Source organism: Pieris rapae, chromosome 20 (assembly GCF_905147795.1).
Source record: "Pieris rapae chromosome 20, ilPieRapa1.1, whole genome shotgun sequence".
Taxonomy (NCBI): domain Eukaryota; kingdom Metazoa; phylum Arthropoda; class Insecta; order Lepidoptera; family Pieridae; genus Pieris; species Pieris rapae.
Genome location: NC_059528.1, coordinates 5,423,044 through 5,438,703, shown reverse-complemented (window position 1 = coordinate 5,438,703; position 15,660 = coordinate 5,423,044). Strand labels below are relative to the sequence as shown.

Sequence of the window (15,660 nt, the reverse complement as noted above, 5' to 3'; positions counted from 1 at the left end):
TCAGTGCCATGTGTGGTGACATTATCAGTTTATTAACGCTTGTCAGGTGTAAACAAATGTACGTAGAATATTAAAAACATTTTTATTTGAGATTACATAGTTTTGTTGGAGTCTCCACGAGTTCGGTCCATAGCCTAAAAATAAAAACAATATATATAGGAGTATGAAGTTTCGTTACCCTAATGATACGCAGAACAGATGGATTTCTGGATCAATTTTATTAAGGGCGGATAATATTTTGTATTCAGCGTTCAAAAATGTAACATGTTTCACCAAATTAAACCTATGCTTACGCCATGTGCGTATAACTATAAGCCAGGTATACGCCATTGCTATAAAAAGAGGACTCAAAAAAATAAATTAGGTGCGCTACAACCTCTTTAGGTCCTGGCCTCAGATTTCTGAATCTGTATCACGATCATTTTTAAATCTAATAGGCAAGTAGGTGATCAGCCTCCAGTGCCTGACACACATCGTTGAGTTTTCGGGATGTTTTCCTTCACCGTTCTAGCAAATGTTAAATGCGCACATAGAAAGAAAGTCTATTGGTGCACATCCCGGGATGGAATCTACGACCTCAGGTATGAGAGTCGCACGCTGAAGACACTAGGCCAACACTGCTCTTTAAATAAAAATATGAATCAAGGGTGTAATAAAACTGACACTTTCTCAGTTCTCATTAACATAGAGTTTTATTCTTATTACATCCAGGTGTCTTCATAAGATAGTTTAAAATTGCTGTAATATATTTAAAAAATGTATTTATAAAATAGCTCCACAGATGAACAGTATCCAATCAGTGCAATCTAGTTGTAAGCGCATCTGAGCCCTAGCAAGGTAATTTACTGGTACTCGGGTTAAACTCATTTAGATCTCATTTAAAACTACTTGAAAAATACGAAGCGGAAAATCCTGGCTTTGTGCTTTTTATTCTTAACGAGGGATGTTTTACATCGACCACAAGTCGTGTTGCAAAATTATAAAAATATTTGTATTTGAGACACTGGCTAGTAATAAAAAATAGGATAACATTCTTTTAAAAGATATCAATTAGGAGCGTTAGAAATTCAAAATTTCCATCTAAATTAAACAAACTAATTTTTGTCATTTAAACATGGAACTTCGTTGAAAACATTGTGCGATTTTGTACAATCCTAGATGTCGTTAATTTGAAACCTGACGATTACTTAAATATTTTTCGTAAGATGAAATCATCGTAGATTACAGTCAGGTACAACTCCTTTATGATGCTAATATCAGGTAAGCACTTTCTTTCAAAGAAGGTGAAAATTTTTAAAACCGTAAAATTTAAATGACCATGTGTGGAACGTGTGTGGACAAAGGCGGCCCGATTCTCCCGAAGAAATGCATTAGTCACACAGAAAAGGTATTTGTTTAAAGCTGAAAACAATAAAACTTTCCTCAGTGGCTTAGAACAAATTCATGTGTTAGTTTGCAAATGCCTTATTAATAGGACGACGTTTGACATGACAAGATCTGTAGTGCATTTTTAAATTTAGAACAAAAGTGTATTTAAATTTCGTAAAAATATGTTAAAAGTAGTTTTTTTTATTCTACTTATAGTTGGCAGTTGTTATTGTTTGGAAGATTTAATTGAAGATACTAGAGCGATGAAGAAAGGTTCTGGTAAATTGATAGGTAAGTTATAAAGCCTATAGTCTTTGTTTAACATTTTAATCTATTTACATTGAATTATTAATAGTCTTATGTATTAACATGAGAGCAGTGTTGGCCTGTGGCTTCAGCGTGCGACTCTCAACCCTGAGGTCGTAGGTTCGATCCCCGGCTGTGCACCAATGGAATTTCTTTCTATGTGCGCATTTAACATTTGCTCGAACGATGAAGGAAAACATTATGAGGAAACCGACATGTCTTAGACCCAAAGTCGACGACGTGTGTCAGGCACTGGAGGCTGATCACCTACTTGCCTATTAGATTTAAAAATGATCGTGATACAGATTCAGAAATCTGAGGCGAAGACTTGAAGAGGTTTTAGCGCCGCTGATTCATTTATTTTTACTAACATAACGAATATCAGTCAGCTACTAATTAATCTTCAAAAAGTTAATTACATTTGTGTTAATCAGTTAAACAAATTAACAGTAAGAAAAATAAAGCATAAAAATAAGGTCCAAGGTTATTCCAATGATTGATTGAATACCACAGAAATCTGAAATTGAAAATATTATAATGATAACTTGGATTCTGATGTTAGTCAATACTAAATGAAAAATATAATCCCTTTCTTTTGTTGGAAGTAAATTCATTACTAAATTAATAAAATAAGTTTTCAAATGATTTTATCTCATCCTAACAACGTAACAATTGAAATATTCGAATCAATGGGCGCGAATTAGAAATTGCAAAATTGTAGACTAAATTCTTATTATAAGGATTATCATTTGTTAATAAATAAATATAAATAAATGTTTTATGTAATAATTTCTTTTTTGATACTTTGTTTTATTGTTTATAAGCAAGTCTGAACTAAAACAAAAATAAAGTAATAATAATAGTGGAGGCTTATTTAGATATCATGGGGACTTTAAATACCTTCTAAACTCTTTTATATATTTTTTCATACGGTTAGAAATACAATAAAAACTTAATAATAATTAACTTATTTTGTGAATTTTAAAGTGGCGTGAATAAATCATAGATTTTAATAAAGATGTCTATAGTATTAAAAAAAAGTCAGAACCGGGCATCTCTCCGCAAGATCATTTTTAACTACTAAAAGCATTTTAACAATTGTTATTCAAGAGTTCGATAAAGTAGCTTCCCGCTCTCTTTTCGTTATTTAAAAATACTCTTTCCTGTATATCCAATTTATACAATTGTTATTACATTTAAAGGTTAATTATTATATTGTAATTATTAATTAGATGATATTATCATGTCTATTTTACCATTTTAACAAGCAATGTTTGTGTTACTAAGAATACTTAAGAATCTTTTGCTCAAAAAAAATCCATAAAATAAACATTCAAAATATACATATATTTATATATTACCTAAAATCAAATTAATGTCAAGCAACATAAAATGTCTTATGCTATATGTAGAAAATGAAGATATATGTGGAAATTTCTAAAAGACTCGCCGTGACCTGACCGATCAACTTAGCAGCCTCTTGAGTTGAACATTAGTCTATAGTATTAAAAAAAAGTCAGAACCGGGCATCTCTCCGCAAGATCATTTTTAACTACTAAAAGCATTTTAACAATTGTTATTCAAGAGTTCGATAAAGTAGCTTCCCGCTCTCTTTTCGTTATTTAAAAATACTCTTTCCTGTATATCCAATTTATACAATTGTTATTACATTTAAAGGTTAATTATTATATTGTAATTATTAATTAGATGATATTATCATGTCTATTTTACCATTTTAACAAGCAATGTTTGTGTTACTAAGAATACTTAAGAATCTTTTGCTCAAAAAAAATCCATAAAATAAACATTCAAAATATACATATATTTATATATTACCTAAAATCAAATTAATGTCAAGCAACATAAAATGTCTTATGCTATATGTAGAAAATGATGATATATGTGGAAATTTCTAAAAGACTCGCCGTGACCTGACCGATCAACTTAGCAGCCTCTTGAGTTGAACATTATTCCAATGAGGCTGTCAGACACAAGAATGCCATTTATAAACGGTTTTAGATTATAAATGTAAATTTTATGTATACCTCGCCTTTTATTTAGCAAGTGTACTTATGTGAAATTTACTTTATTTGAATAATTCGCAATTATACTACCACTTTTTACAAAAAATAAAAACCAATTTTTTACCAGGTTTTTTTAATAAAATGTGGACAATTTTATTATTTAAACGTTATTTTCATCCATTACAGCTACAATAATGTAAATACTATCTATGTATTTGTAAAAGTATGTTCATTTTGGCAACGGTATTTACATATTTAACAAGGCCGATCGAAATTTAACAATATAATGCAATCGATTTGAACCTTACTGACAAAATTGACTCAAACTTGACAGTCAAAAAGCTGAGAGTTTTTGCCAGTTCTACGCCCTTAACTTGCGAACGGTAGTAAATGTCAATTTAGAATTAATTTAACAAATTTTCTGTTAACTTTCGTAAAAATACTTCTTTATCTATATGATAGAGTTATTTTAAGTTTGACACATAAAACACTATAAATAAACTAATTTATGTGTAAGGAATAAAAACTACAAGTACTATTTGTTGCTTTAATTTCATGTATCATCTTTCAGGTATGATTCTCCTATTCATCCTCTCGAAAGTAGCAATCTTCAAGGCTGTATCGGTATTCCTAATGATGGCATTTTTCCAAAAGCTTTTCACTATTGCTGGCGTCTTCTTAAAGCATTATATGAAGAGACCAGCGCCAATATACGGTGGTCCTAACTACGATACAGTTGGATATAGCTACGGAGCTCCAGAAGAACAAATGAAGGATGGATACTTTGGTAGCGATATGACGAGTTCCTTCGACTGGCTTTTGACTAAGAGTAAATGATTTTGGTGTTATTTTTGTTTTATTTAATTTAGATGTCCAAAAGCGAACATAACCTACAATCTTAGAAGAGTTAGATTCAGGTGGTCTAAAAAATTTTTTATATAATCATAAAAATTTTAAAACGGGTAATGTGAAGATAATTGCTATTTTTACAGAAAATATCTCGTTATTGTATATGGCAATTTACACAGAAGCGATAAATAAAAATGACATCAAAAAGCAAATTGTACCTCTTAATGCCTCTAATCTAAATTAAACAATATAATTACCTTAGCTTATAAAATAAATCCTCTGTTTTGTAAGGATTTTGTATAAAGATATGGCAAAGTTAGCGATTAAATTGAATTGATTTATATTAAAGTCTTCTTCGCACTAGAAACATTTTATTATAAGCATTTATTTATAATCAGTTTTGAGTGCAGTGTTTTAATGTTTAATGCAATTTAATTTGGGTGGAAACCACTCCGAGCTAGAACAACAAAGGCTGTGGAAGCGAGTGGAATATTTCAAGACTCCCAGGGGAATTTCCTTAACATATTGCATACAGTATTTATTTTATATTGCGTTTGAGACACAAAAGTTACGAGAGAAGTGATACCAACCCTCTTTAATTAATCATAAATTGTTATTGTACTTTCTAGAGACTTGACACAGTGATAAGCATATTAATTAAGACCATAAATATGGAATATATAAAGGACCCGATTAGCTTATTTTATATTATCACGATATTCTATAAACTATTCAATCTATTAAATTCTTGCAGTTTAATCTTTGGTTTATGTACTTTCAGGTAAATCATATAGTTTTCGCCAGTATGAGTGTTTTTTATATTTTTTATATTTTAACATTGTTTCTATTGTGTAAGGTGACACATGTCATTTTGCACAGAATGAAAACGGTATATTTATTAAAGAATTTAAATATGTTTACGTAGGTAACACTGAAAATGTTTAGAACTGGCCAGTTAGAAACATTGTTAATCATTTTTTTTAAATTTAAATTTTAGAACTCTTTGGTAACCTAATGTAGTATATTGCATTTCTTGTTTTTGTGCATTGGCGGCAAATCTTAAACTCTTGTTACACATGAAAATTAACCTTCGGTCAATAAATTATTATAACCCATCTCGTGCCACTATTTACAAATGTGTTTGAGCTTACGACTGTCTTCCCTGATTTTGTAAGTTCTGATGTGCAAGTGGCCTATGTGCGTATTCAACACTCCCTCGTACGGTGAAGAAAAGCATTATGATTTATTTAGATTCACTTGTTTTAAATAATTTCCATATTATTTATTTATAAGACAATTTCTAATTCCTTATTGATTGTGTTAGAGACGCTTACAAAAAAGAAGATGCCGATTTTTCTATGTATTTTTATAAACTAAGCAATTCAATAATTTCGTGCTTAATAGAGAACTATTTTTCCTAATTTTTAGTCGTGCTATGTACAATTATCTTGCTTTTAATTTTGTCCAGTTCTACGAATACGAATATCGACTAGGCAATAAGAGAATTTTAAGAAATTCCTCAACGAAATTAATTCAAAGTTCCACAATTAGCCTCCAGAAGCTACAATGAATCGTGTTTTCTTTTAGTAACTTCGCTGAGTTTTATTAGTTTTGCTTTGACTTTGTATTGTAGGCCAGTTGGTAAAGTAAAGGTGTATAGATACTGTACAAATACTTCACATAATACAAACAACCCTATGTTATAAGGCGATATTACTGATTTGTTAAATTATATATATCAGCTAAGATAAAATTATAGATGCCAATATATAACAAAATTAGTGATTAGTGGTAATAATATCAGTGATAATTAATACTAATTCAAATACATCCTCCCTTTAATAAAAAAAATAATAAATAAATCAGTGGTGCTACAACCTCTGTAGGTCTTGGCCTCAGATTTCTGAATCTGTTTCATGATCATTTTTAAATGTAGTGATAAATAAATAAATAAATAAATAAAAATAAATAAAATTTAATTGGCATGTAGGTGACCAGCCTCCAGTGCCTAACACACGTCGACTTTTTGGGTCTAAGACATGTCGGTTTCCTCTCGATGTTTTCCTTCACCGTTCGAGCAAATGTTAAATGTGCACATATAAATAAAGTCCATTGGTGCACAGCCGGGGATCGAATCTACGACCTCAGGTATGAGGGTCGCACGCTGAAGGCACTAGGCCAACACTGCCTTTAATAAAATACCTACTAATTTTTTTTATTATTTGGTTTATTAAATTAATAAGCAACAAGAGAAGTTCATAACTTGCAAACTAATATTTTTTTCTAAGTTAGCAACGGGTGTTAGGTTATGACAAGTTTTATTATATTAAGTTGGTACTTTGACCTAATAATATTAAACATTACGAACAACTGTGAACTTTTACGACAAGAACTCTTCATATTTTAATTTAATTTCTAGTCCACCTTAACATGGAATTATTAAAGAAAATTTGAATTACATTATTATAATTGATTGCTTCAGTGGTATAGACACTTTACCACTGAAGCAAACAATTACATAGGTTTAGGTTTTACGTTTAAGTTTCATTTGAAGCACTTTCCTACTAAATGAAATTGTCCAGTACTATTTTTTACATATGAAAAGTTAAACATCAAATCTTAACATGTTACTTACATTGCATTAATTCGTTACATAGCAATTAACATTTCATTATTTGTAGATACGCGAGTGGTTTAACTTATATCTTTAAACGAGCAATTCTTGTATATGTATATATATATATACAAGAATTCCAATTATATATATATAATTGGAATCTCGGAATCGGCTCCAACGATTTTCATGAAATTTAGTATACGGGGATAAAACACAAGGAACACAAGGAGCTTTATAACACAACTGGCATGTCTTAACCCAAAAATTCGTCAAAATGTGTCAAAAAAATACAAAACACAAGGAATGCACCTACTTATCTATTAAAAAAACCACACATGTTATCCGAGGACATAAGCTATAATATTATAAGGGGAGGTTAATCTATTGGGTTATGATTAGTTTTCTTAATCTCAAGAAATTTATACAAATCCTCGAATAAATCGTTAACTAAGCCGCAAGCATTAAGAATATTTCATGATTCTTTAGCCCACGCAAAATTACAAATTGTTTTGCTCAATACAATTTAACATTTAAATGAACGTCTGAGAACGTCAAGTTCAACAATCTGCGGAGCAACGATCAGTTACGTATATATTTTTTAAATTTATTTTATAAAATGGCGTGTGGAATGTTAAAGTTTGATGGTGTTTTTCGAGTATTCTCTGACTTTATTTATTTAAAAAGGAAACATACATGATCTATATCTAAAAAAGCAGTTATTCTTTTGAGGTCTGGGCCTCATATTTCTTATCTCTTTCCTCACGACGTTTTGCTTCACCGTTCAAGCGAATGTTAAATCCGCATATAGATAGTACTCCATCGTTGCCTCGAATAGAACTAACGACCAGAGGTGAGTCGCACGCTGAAGCCACTACACACTATTATATATCTATAATTATTATATAAAATATAACACCTAAGATTATAATAACAAGGAGACTACGGCAAGACTACATAATGTTCTACAATTACATTTTTAATTTAAAACAAGAGTTAAAGTAACGAGAAACGAAATGTACTTTTAAGTTGACTCTTTAAAACTTATTATCTTTTCGAACACAATATCTGTTTATTACGGCCAGCTATAGAATCCAAATATTACACGTATTATAAATATGATGTAAGAGACGACAGATCATCGTGAAAATTTGTGAAATCTCTTGAAATGTATGTTGAAATTGCATAACATTACTTTTCGCTTTTACGATGTTTAGCGCCTAATTATCACATCCTTGCCTTGAAACCTTCTTATGGCGAGAGTCTTTGACAGACACACTCATAGTTCTATCGTATTTATGACTGGCTGAAATTGTCTATCCAAACTTCGTGGTGGCTAAAAATTAAAAAAATTACCGCTAATAATTTGAAAACAGAACACTCCGAGTTTCATAAATAAAAGTGAAACAGATAAATTGTGTTGACACAAAATGTCATATTTTACCGCCAAAATGAGGATAATTATGTTAATTTTGGCCGTAGTATATTTTGCAGACGGCCACGAAATCAAGAAGGGAGAAATAGCTGAAGCGAGGGGAAAAGGAAAATATGCGCTAGTCCGTAAGTATATACTTTATTTCTTTTCTTAAGCGTTTATTAAATGATTATATGTAAACGTTGTGTCCAAGTAAAATTTTGACAAGTAAAATTGACTGTAGATTTCACTGAAATAGTGTGCCATATTAATGTTCAACAAGAATGCTTAAAGGTATGATATTATCTCGATAATTAAACATTTGTTTTAATAAATAGTTTTGACAAGTATTAAATAAATAATTTATCATATTTATATACAAACAATTTAAAAAGATGACCTAGTGAAAACTTATACAAAATGGAGCTAAAAAAACTTGCGATGTTTGAATGCAATAATATTAGTTACAACTTTTAAATTCGAATCTTCATACGTCTAGTTTCAAACAAAATTTAAAAGTCGCAAATGGCGAAATACAGTTACGACCGTGAATACATGTTCAATTCTGTGACAAAATCGTAAAAGCTCAGATCTCCTTTATAGTTCAGATAAAAGCAACTTTTTGAAACATTAATGAGAAGATTGTGCTCTCTGTAAAGTTAGGCGCTTCGAGTGCATCAAAACTTTAGAATAATTCACGGGAACTCTCGCGATCGAGAGATTAAATCGGTTTTATTTTCACAAGAATTTGTACCAAGACTTTGAATTTCAATTGAAATCCAACCTGTTTGTTGGACCTTTCTCTTTAAAAACTGCATTTTGCGAATATTTCTTTTAAGTTAATTTATTTAAGCATTTCAGATTATCGATGATATTCAGGAATGACTTAAAGGTATGAATCACTTCCGTGTGTCAAAAAAACATTTTTGACGTACGTCAAGACCACGGTACTATGTATATAATTATCATATTAGACCTATTTCCCGTAAAAAAATGATTCCGTTTTCGTAACTATAACTTAATTTTAATTTATAATTTATCTTTGAAAATGAGATTCTATTTCTATAGCAGCTCCGATATAAGGTTCATTTTAAAGCTGACGAAACTATAAAAAAAACATGTATGACCCAATTGTACCAATATAACATATGTTTAAATTTTTAAAATATCTCTTGCAGTAAACCTTGCAATAGTGTTGGCTGCAAAAGTGGGTTTATACAAGATATTTCTCGGCATTGCTTTCCTGGTAGCAGCCATTAAGGCAATGGTTATTATGGCGTGGTCTCTAGCCATTTATAGATATATCCCGAACTGGGCACATCAAAAAACACTGGCTTTTCCTCATAATAACGACAGAGTGCAGCCTCCATCTACTCTATTTTTGGATGCGATTATAAACAACATAAAGAGGCAGAACTAGGTACCTTTTATTCTAAATTATTTGTTAATATTGTATTTCTATTTTAAATTACTAGACGTTAACAAAGTGTGGACTTCAGACTGCGACTTTTATCCTTGAGGTCGTAGGTACGATTCCCGGCTTTGCACCAATCGACTTTCTTTCTATGAGCGCATTTACCATTCGCTAGAAAACATCGTGAGGAAACCGGCTTGTCTTAGGCCGAAAAACTCGAGGGCGTGTATCAGAAATAGCAGGTTGATCACCTCCTTGCCTATTTGATTGACAAATAATCAAGAAATAGATAACAAATCTGACGCCCACGCCTAAAATGGTTGTAGTGCCACTGATTTTTTTGACGTTAAAAAATATAACTTTGATTTATTTATTAAATTTGATTAAGGGATTAATTTTGATTTGATGTTAATGCGAAATACTCAGGATTGTAACCATATTTATGGATACATGCTAACCCAAAGACTTGGAGCGAAACTTGGGGGACTTAGCTCCAATAATATACTTTTGATAAACTCGAAGAGACTCGAAGAGACTCAAACAAGACTTATATCTCGTTTCCGAATATTATACTTTAGTCCGTTAATAACTATGCGTAGGTAGACTGTACTAACGAATCTTTCATCCCGACAAATTAGTCTTTGAAAGAAAATTTTGCTATGAAAATAAACTCCAATAGTTTAATAAGCAGGAACTTCATACTTTTTCCTTTCTTTTTTAAACTCTCGAGTAATCGCTAAGGTACACAGCTGGCATAAGTTCAGCTCATCTGCACCTATAAATTACAAAATAAGTATTTTAAAACCTAGGAACTTTTAATAGAATCCCTGATAATAACTTTCTTTATCGAGTTTTAAATTATTTTTGCGCGAAATTGTTTTACCAAGTTTAGGGTTGTCGAGGAATTAAATAAGATTTTGAAAATGTTGTTAAGAATTTCGTTTGATTTACGGGCCTTTACGTTACAAAGTAGTTAGTGTAAAGAACGCATTTGTAAGTGGCCATTAAATAAATGCAACTGAGTTTAATAAAATACTATCAGCCCCCTCTGTATTTACTCGTATTTATTTGATCATAACATAATGTTATTTCTAGTAAATGGACTATAGAAACCACTTTTTTTAATCCCAACCAGTTGCTTAAACTAGCATGATCATACCTATTTTAAAATTTAAAAGTGCAACTGACAAAAAAATAATTTATATTACCTAGTAACTAAAACTGTTTTATCTGATTAGCAAAGCGAAACACCAAATGTGCGTTTATGCCATACATATAGCAGTTCATATCATATAGCAGGGGCGGATCTACTTTAATGATTTGTAGATACACAGTGATATTTTGAATTAAAATAAATATCTATAAAACAAACTATATATATATAGATTATCTATTACCTTATGATTAGCATAAGGTAATAGATAATCCATGAGATCAAACGACTCATGTGCGCGCGTCTCGAAGGGAACGGGGAAATCCCCGTGTCTTCCAGTTTAAATCGGTTTTTTTTTTCGCATGTGTATCTAGTACGGGGGACTTCTCGTAATCGCCCAGAGTCCTACCAATTCAAGATCCACTCATGGTTTATAGTCATCAGTATTTATTTGTTTAAACAATATTCATTTAATTCGCAATAGTTATTGTATTAATGCTCAAACATTACCTTAATACACAAATGTTACTGAGACGGAGAATTAATGCTGTCACCTGAACAGCGGTGAAATAAAATTATATTTTACTTTTGTTCTGACTTCACCGAACGAGAAGTTTATGATCTAATGATTATTTTTAATCTACTTCTATGTTATGTAACCTAGGTAGGTTATTAGGTAATAAGGCATAACATTATACATCCTTACCAAATTTGCCCATTATCAGGAGTTTATCCCTGGGTTACACACCTTGTTAATCCAAAAACAACCATGCCCTTACGCAACTCTAAATAATTAATCCAAGAATTAAGAACATCGGATTGTCTTTGTCTTAGGATTTTTATGATTGGAAACTATGTATGCATCAAATAAATGCTAGAGATAGATAGCACATTTTTGCATGCATGTAGAGTGAACACAGACTGACTAAAATTGACACGGCTAAAGGCCACGTGTATCTCGCTCGTATATATACATATTAATATTTTCTCATGTGAATAAAATATTTTTTTTTGTAATCAGAAATAAATTTTTTTAAACATTTCTCTAATAATGTCTAAAAAATTACAAAATTATAACATTTTTTTAAGATTCAGTCTAAGAATTTAAAAACGCTACCATATGTTATAAGATTATGTAAATTGCGCCATCTGTGCTTAGAATTAGCTAACTGTAACACAGGACGCAGTGGTATGTAATTATTGCCAAATATTAGGTTCACTTTTTGTTTTATTATAACTATTGAGTGTAACAGAATATAGAGGCATTTCTTAAACAACAATTTTCTATGATTTAACGTTTCACGTACTAATCTGCTTTAATTTGTTTCAGTACATTTCCTGTACGTGGCAGCAACAAAACTCTTCGTACTAAAAATTATATATGGAGCACTATTCTACGTTATCGTCTACAAAGCGTGGCACTTAGTTCTCTGGCTGCTGAAGTATATAAAAGCGAACAAGCACCACCACGTTGAATATGAACATGCTATATATGACCACGGACATGAAGACTTTGGTCATGATCATTTTGGGCATGATCCCTACGGTGCATATGAGAAACCAATATATGGAAGAAAGGAATATCCTAGTAAGGTGTATGATTCTGACGGATCGTATTCAGTACAAAGCTAGTGTCAATAGATCCTATGACCAATTTCATAATATGCTGATTGCCAGCACAGTCAGCGCGTAGCTATCAGAAAGCTGCTGTGCTGTTTATATACCAAATCTATGAAGTAACGCATCGCACTTTAGGCTGATATAATCGTGGTCTCTGACGGATCAATACTATTCTAAAGTTGTAAGTAAAGTAAGATAATGCCGATTGCTGAGCGCTGATAGTTACACGCTGAATTATCAGTGTGCTGGCTTATGCATGTATGACATGCACGACGCTTGCGTTGCCTAGGCTACCGGTCCTTTAACGTTTCCATTAAAGGAACCGAAGACATAACAGTACTAGCTAGTAAATATTATTAGAAAAGTAATTACAGGGTTAAAAAGCTAAGGAAATATCTAATTTATTTATTTTTAGTATTTATTGTATAATATAATAAGTAATAACGAAACAATAAAGATCTTATTTAATTGTAAATAGAGACATAAAATTGTAATATTTCAGCAATCATTGAAAAATGTAAATAAAAAACTAAATAAAACTTGTTTATCATATTTTGTTTATTGACGTTTGTAATTATTTAATTTTAAAATGAATACTCGGTGTTACTCTTAGCTCAGGTCTTCGATTGAAATAATATATTATTTGATAGTCTGATGTGATTTAAAATGATCATATTGAATGTTAGAGCCGCAGAATTTACTGATTCATCTAATTATGGATCTAAACTGTAACATGCCTTAAAATTGTTATGGACCCCGTATGTAACATACATAATTTAAAGTAGTAAAAAAATAATTGTAACTTACGAAATTTAAATAATAATAAGTTTTAGGAAGAACTCACAAGAAAGTTGAAACTAAGTTTTTGTAACATATAATGAAATACTGAAATTCAAATTCCAAAAAAATAAAACAAAGTTTTGCATCTTTGCATAAGGTTCCAATTTGGTGAGCTTCAGCCTCAAGTTATTATGTTATATCCAGCCGATTTCGACTGTATCTAATACAAGAAATATAACAGTACAAATAGGTCTCTAATTTCAGTTGATGTAATATTTGAGAGTTCAACTCTATTCAACTCATCAAAATATAAATTTGTTGAAAAATATTCGCTTTGGTTACATGAATAATGTGAAGAATATTTAATATATAAAATAAAAGGTTTTAATTTTTTTTAATTCTTTAAAAATTAATAAAAAGAGTTTTGATTTTTTTTATATTTAAAATTGTAATAGCTAGCTAGAAACATTGCTAATAAAAACTTTCTTTGAATTTTAATTTTAGAACTCTTTGGTAACCTAATGTACCATTCATTTGTCTATAACTATACAAATCCTATAACTTTTGGTCAACAAAAGATGATTGCCTCATTCTTGTGTCGAAAAGGTCGACCTTAGGTTTTAGTATCACGGCTGTAATATTAGGTGCCAGAACCAGTTACACCAGAGCAATGCGAGGAATTATTGCCAGTTACTTTGTCATAGGAACCATTTTTTTGAGAACGTTAATCGGTTTAGTGTTTAATTAACAATAGTTCTTTCCGTATCTCGTCAGTCATCAGTGTTTTATAGAGTGAACGAGATTGATGCTGGAACCAGCTGTCAATAAGTTACCTTACCGGAGAGCGAAGCAGGTATTCATGGGACGTCACCAAGCAGATTTTTTTAATTAAATTTTTTTCTCTATCTATCTTAAGAGATTAAGATAGACAGAGTAAATAGGAGAAATAGGAGATAGATTTTAATTTAATAAACATTTAATTGACCTGGTTTTTTGCATTTTAATGCGTAATTTGTAAAATGTTGGGTAATCAAAATTTTACTTTATACTTATATCAATAAGTTGAGCAGTGTTGGCCTAGTGGCTTCAGCGTGCGACTCTCATACCTGAGGTCGTAGGTTCGATCCTCGGCTGTGCACCAATGGACTTTATTTCTATGTGCGCTTTTAACATTTACTCGAACGATGAAGGAAAACATCGTGAGGAAACCGACATTCCTTAGACCCAAAAAGTCGACGACGTGTGTCAGGCACTGGAGGCTGATCACCTACTTGCCTATTTGATTTAAAATTGATCATGAAACAGATTCAGAAATCTGCGGCCAAGACCTAAAGAGATTGTAGCGCCACTGATTTATTTTTTTATTTATTTCAATAATGTTTAATAAATAACAATCACGTTAATATACTACTTCTATAAATGAGCAGGACAGTCTAAAAAATTTAGTCACTTAGATTACTTATTTTGGTAGTTCTCAGTAATAGATCATATTCCAAAGTTCAGGAATGTAATACTAACTATTTATCTATTTAATAGTTTCCATCGAAACGTCAAGTTCTGATCCTCGCTAGTTTCTTGAAATTTCAATTGACGTAAGCTGAAATAAAAACAAATTCAAATTCATCAAATTGATATTAAACTCGTTTAGCGAACACGCCGAAATTGAGAGTAGTTTAAATATTTGAATACGGCGTCACTGAATTATTAATTTCGACTACAATCTAAACGTCATAAACATTTGCTTGAACAAAAATTTAATCCGAACAAAATTTTCTTGAATTTAATAGCAGAACTACATTGTTCAGATTTAAATTTGTTCAACCAACAATAAAATCGTTTGACATTTTAATATTATACGAGAGAGATTTATAATACTGGCATTATCATGGCCCTTTTCCTTCGTTGTTTCTTTCATCAATCGAGGAAGTGTTAATAGCAAACGTGTATTGTGATTTTATTGTAGGACCTAAGGCTGGAGAATAGCATGCTTCACTATGTACAACAAATAATCAATTAAATCATGGGTTCTATTGTTTTGTTGTAACTAAACTGTTCTTGTCTTAATGTTTAATGTTTCATCATATTGAGATATCGCTTGACTATTGACTGAATATGCTT

The 15,660-nt window shown here is 31.0% G+C and overlaps 1 protein-coding gene across 1 annotated transcript; it reads left to right on the top strand.

Annotated features, from left to right (window-relative positions):
* Positions 1-1,150: 1,150 nt before the first annotated feature.
* Positions 1,151-4,546, top strand: LOC111001660. The gene is made up of 3 exons (XM_022271644.2): positions 1,151-1,260; positions 1,585-1,659; positions 4,270-4,546. The coding sequence occupies exons 1-3, from the start codon at positions 1,245-1,247 to the stop codon at positions 4,533-4,535; spliced, it is 357 nt and encodes a 118-aa protein (XP_022127336.1). The 5' UTR covers positions 1,151-1,244; the 3' UTR covers positions 4,536-4,546.
* The last annotated feature ends 11,114 nt before the right edge of the window (positions 4,547-15,660 follow it).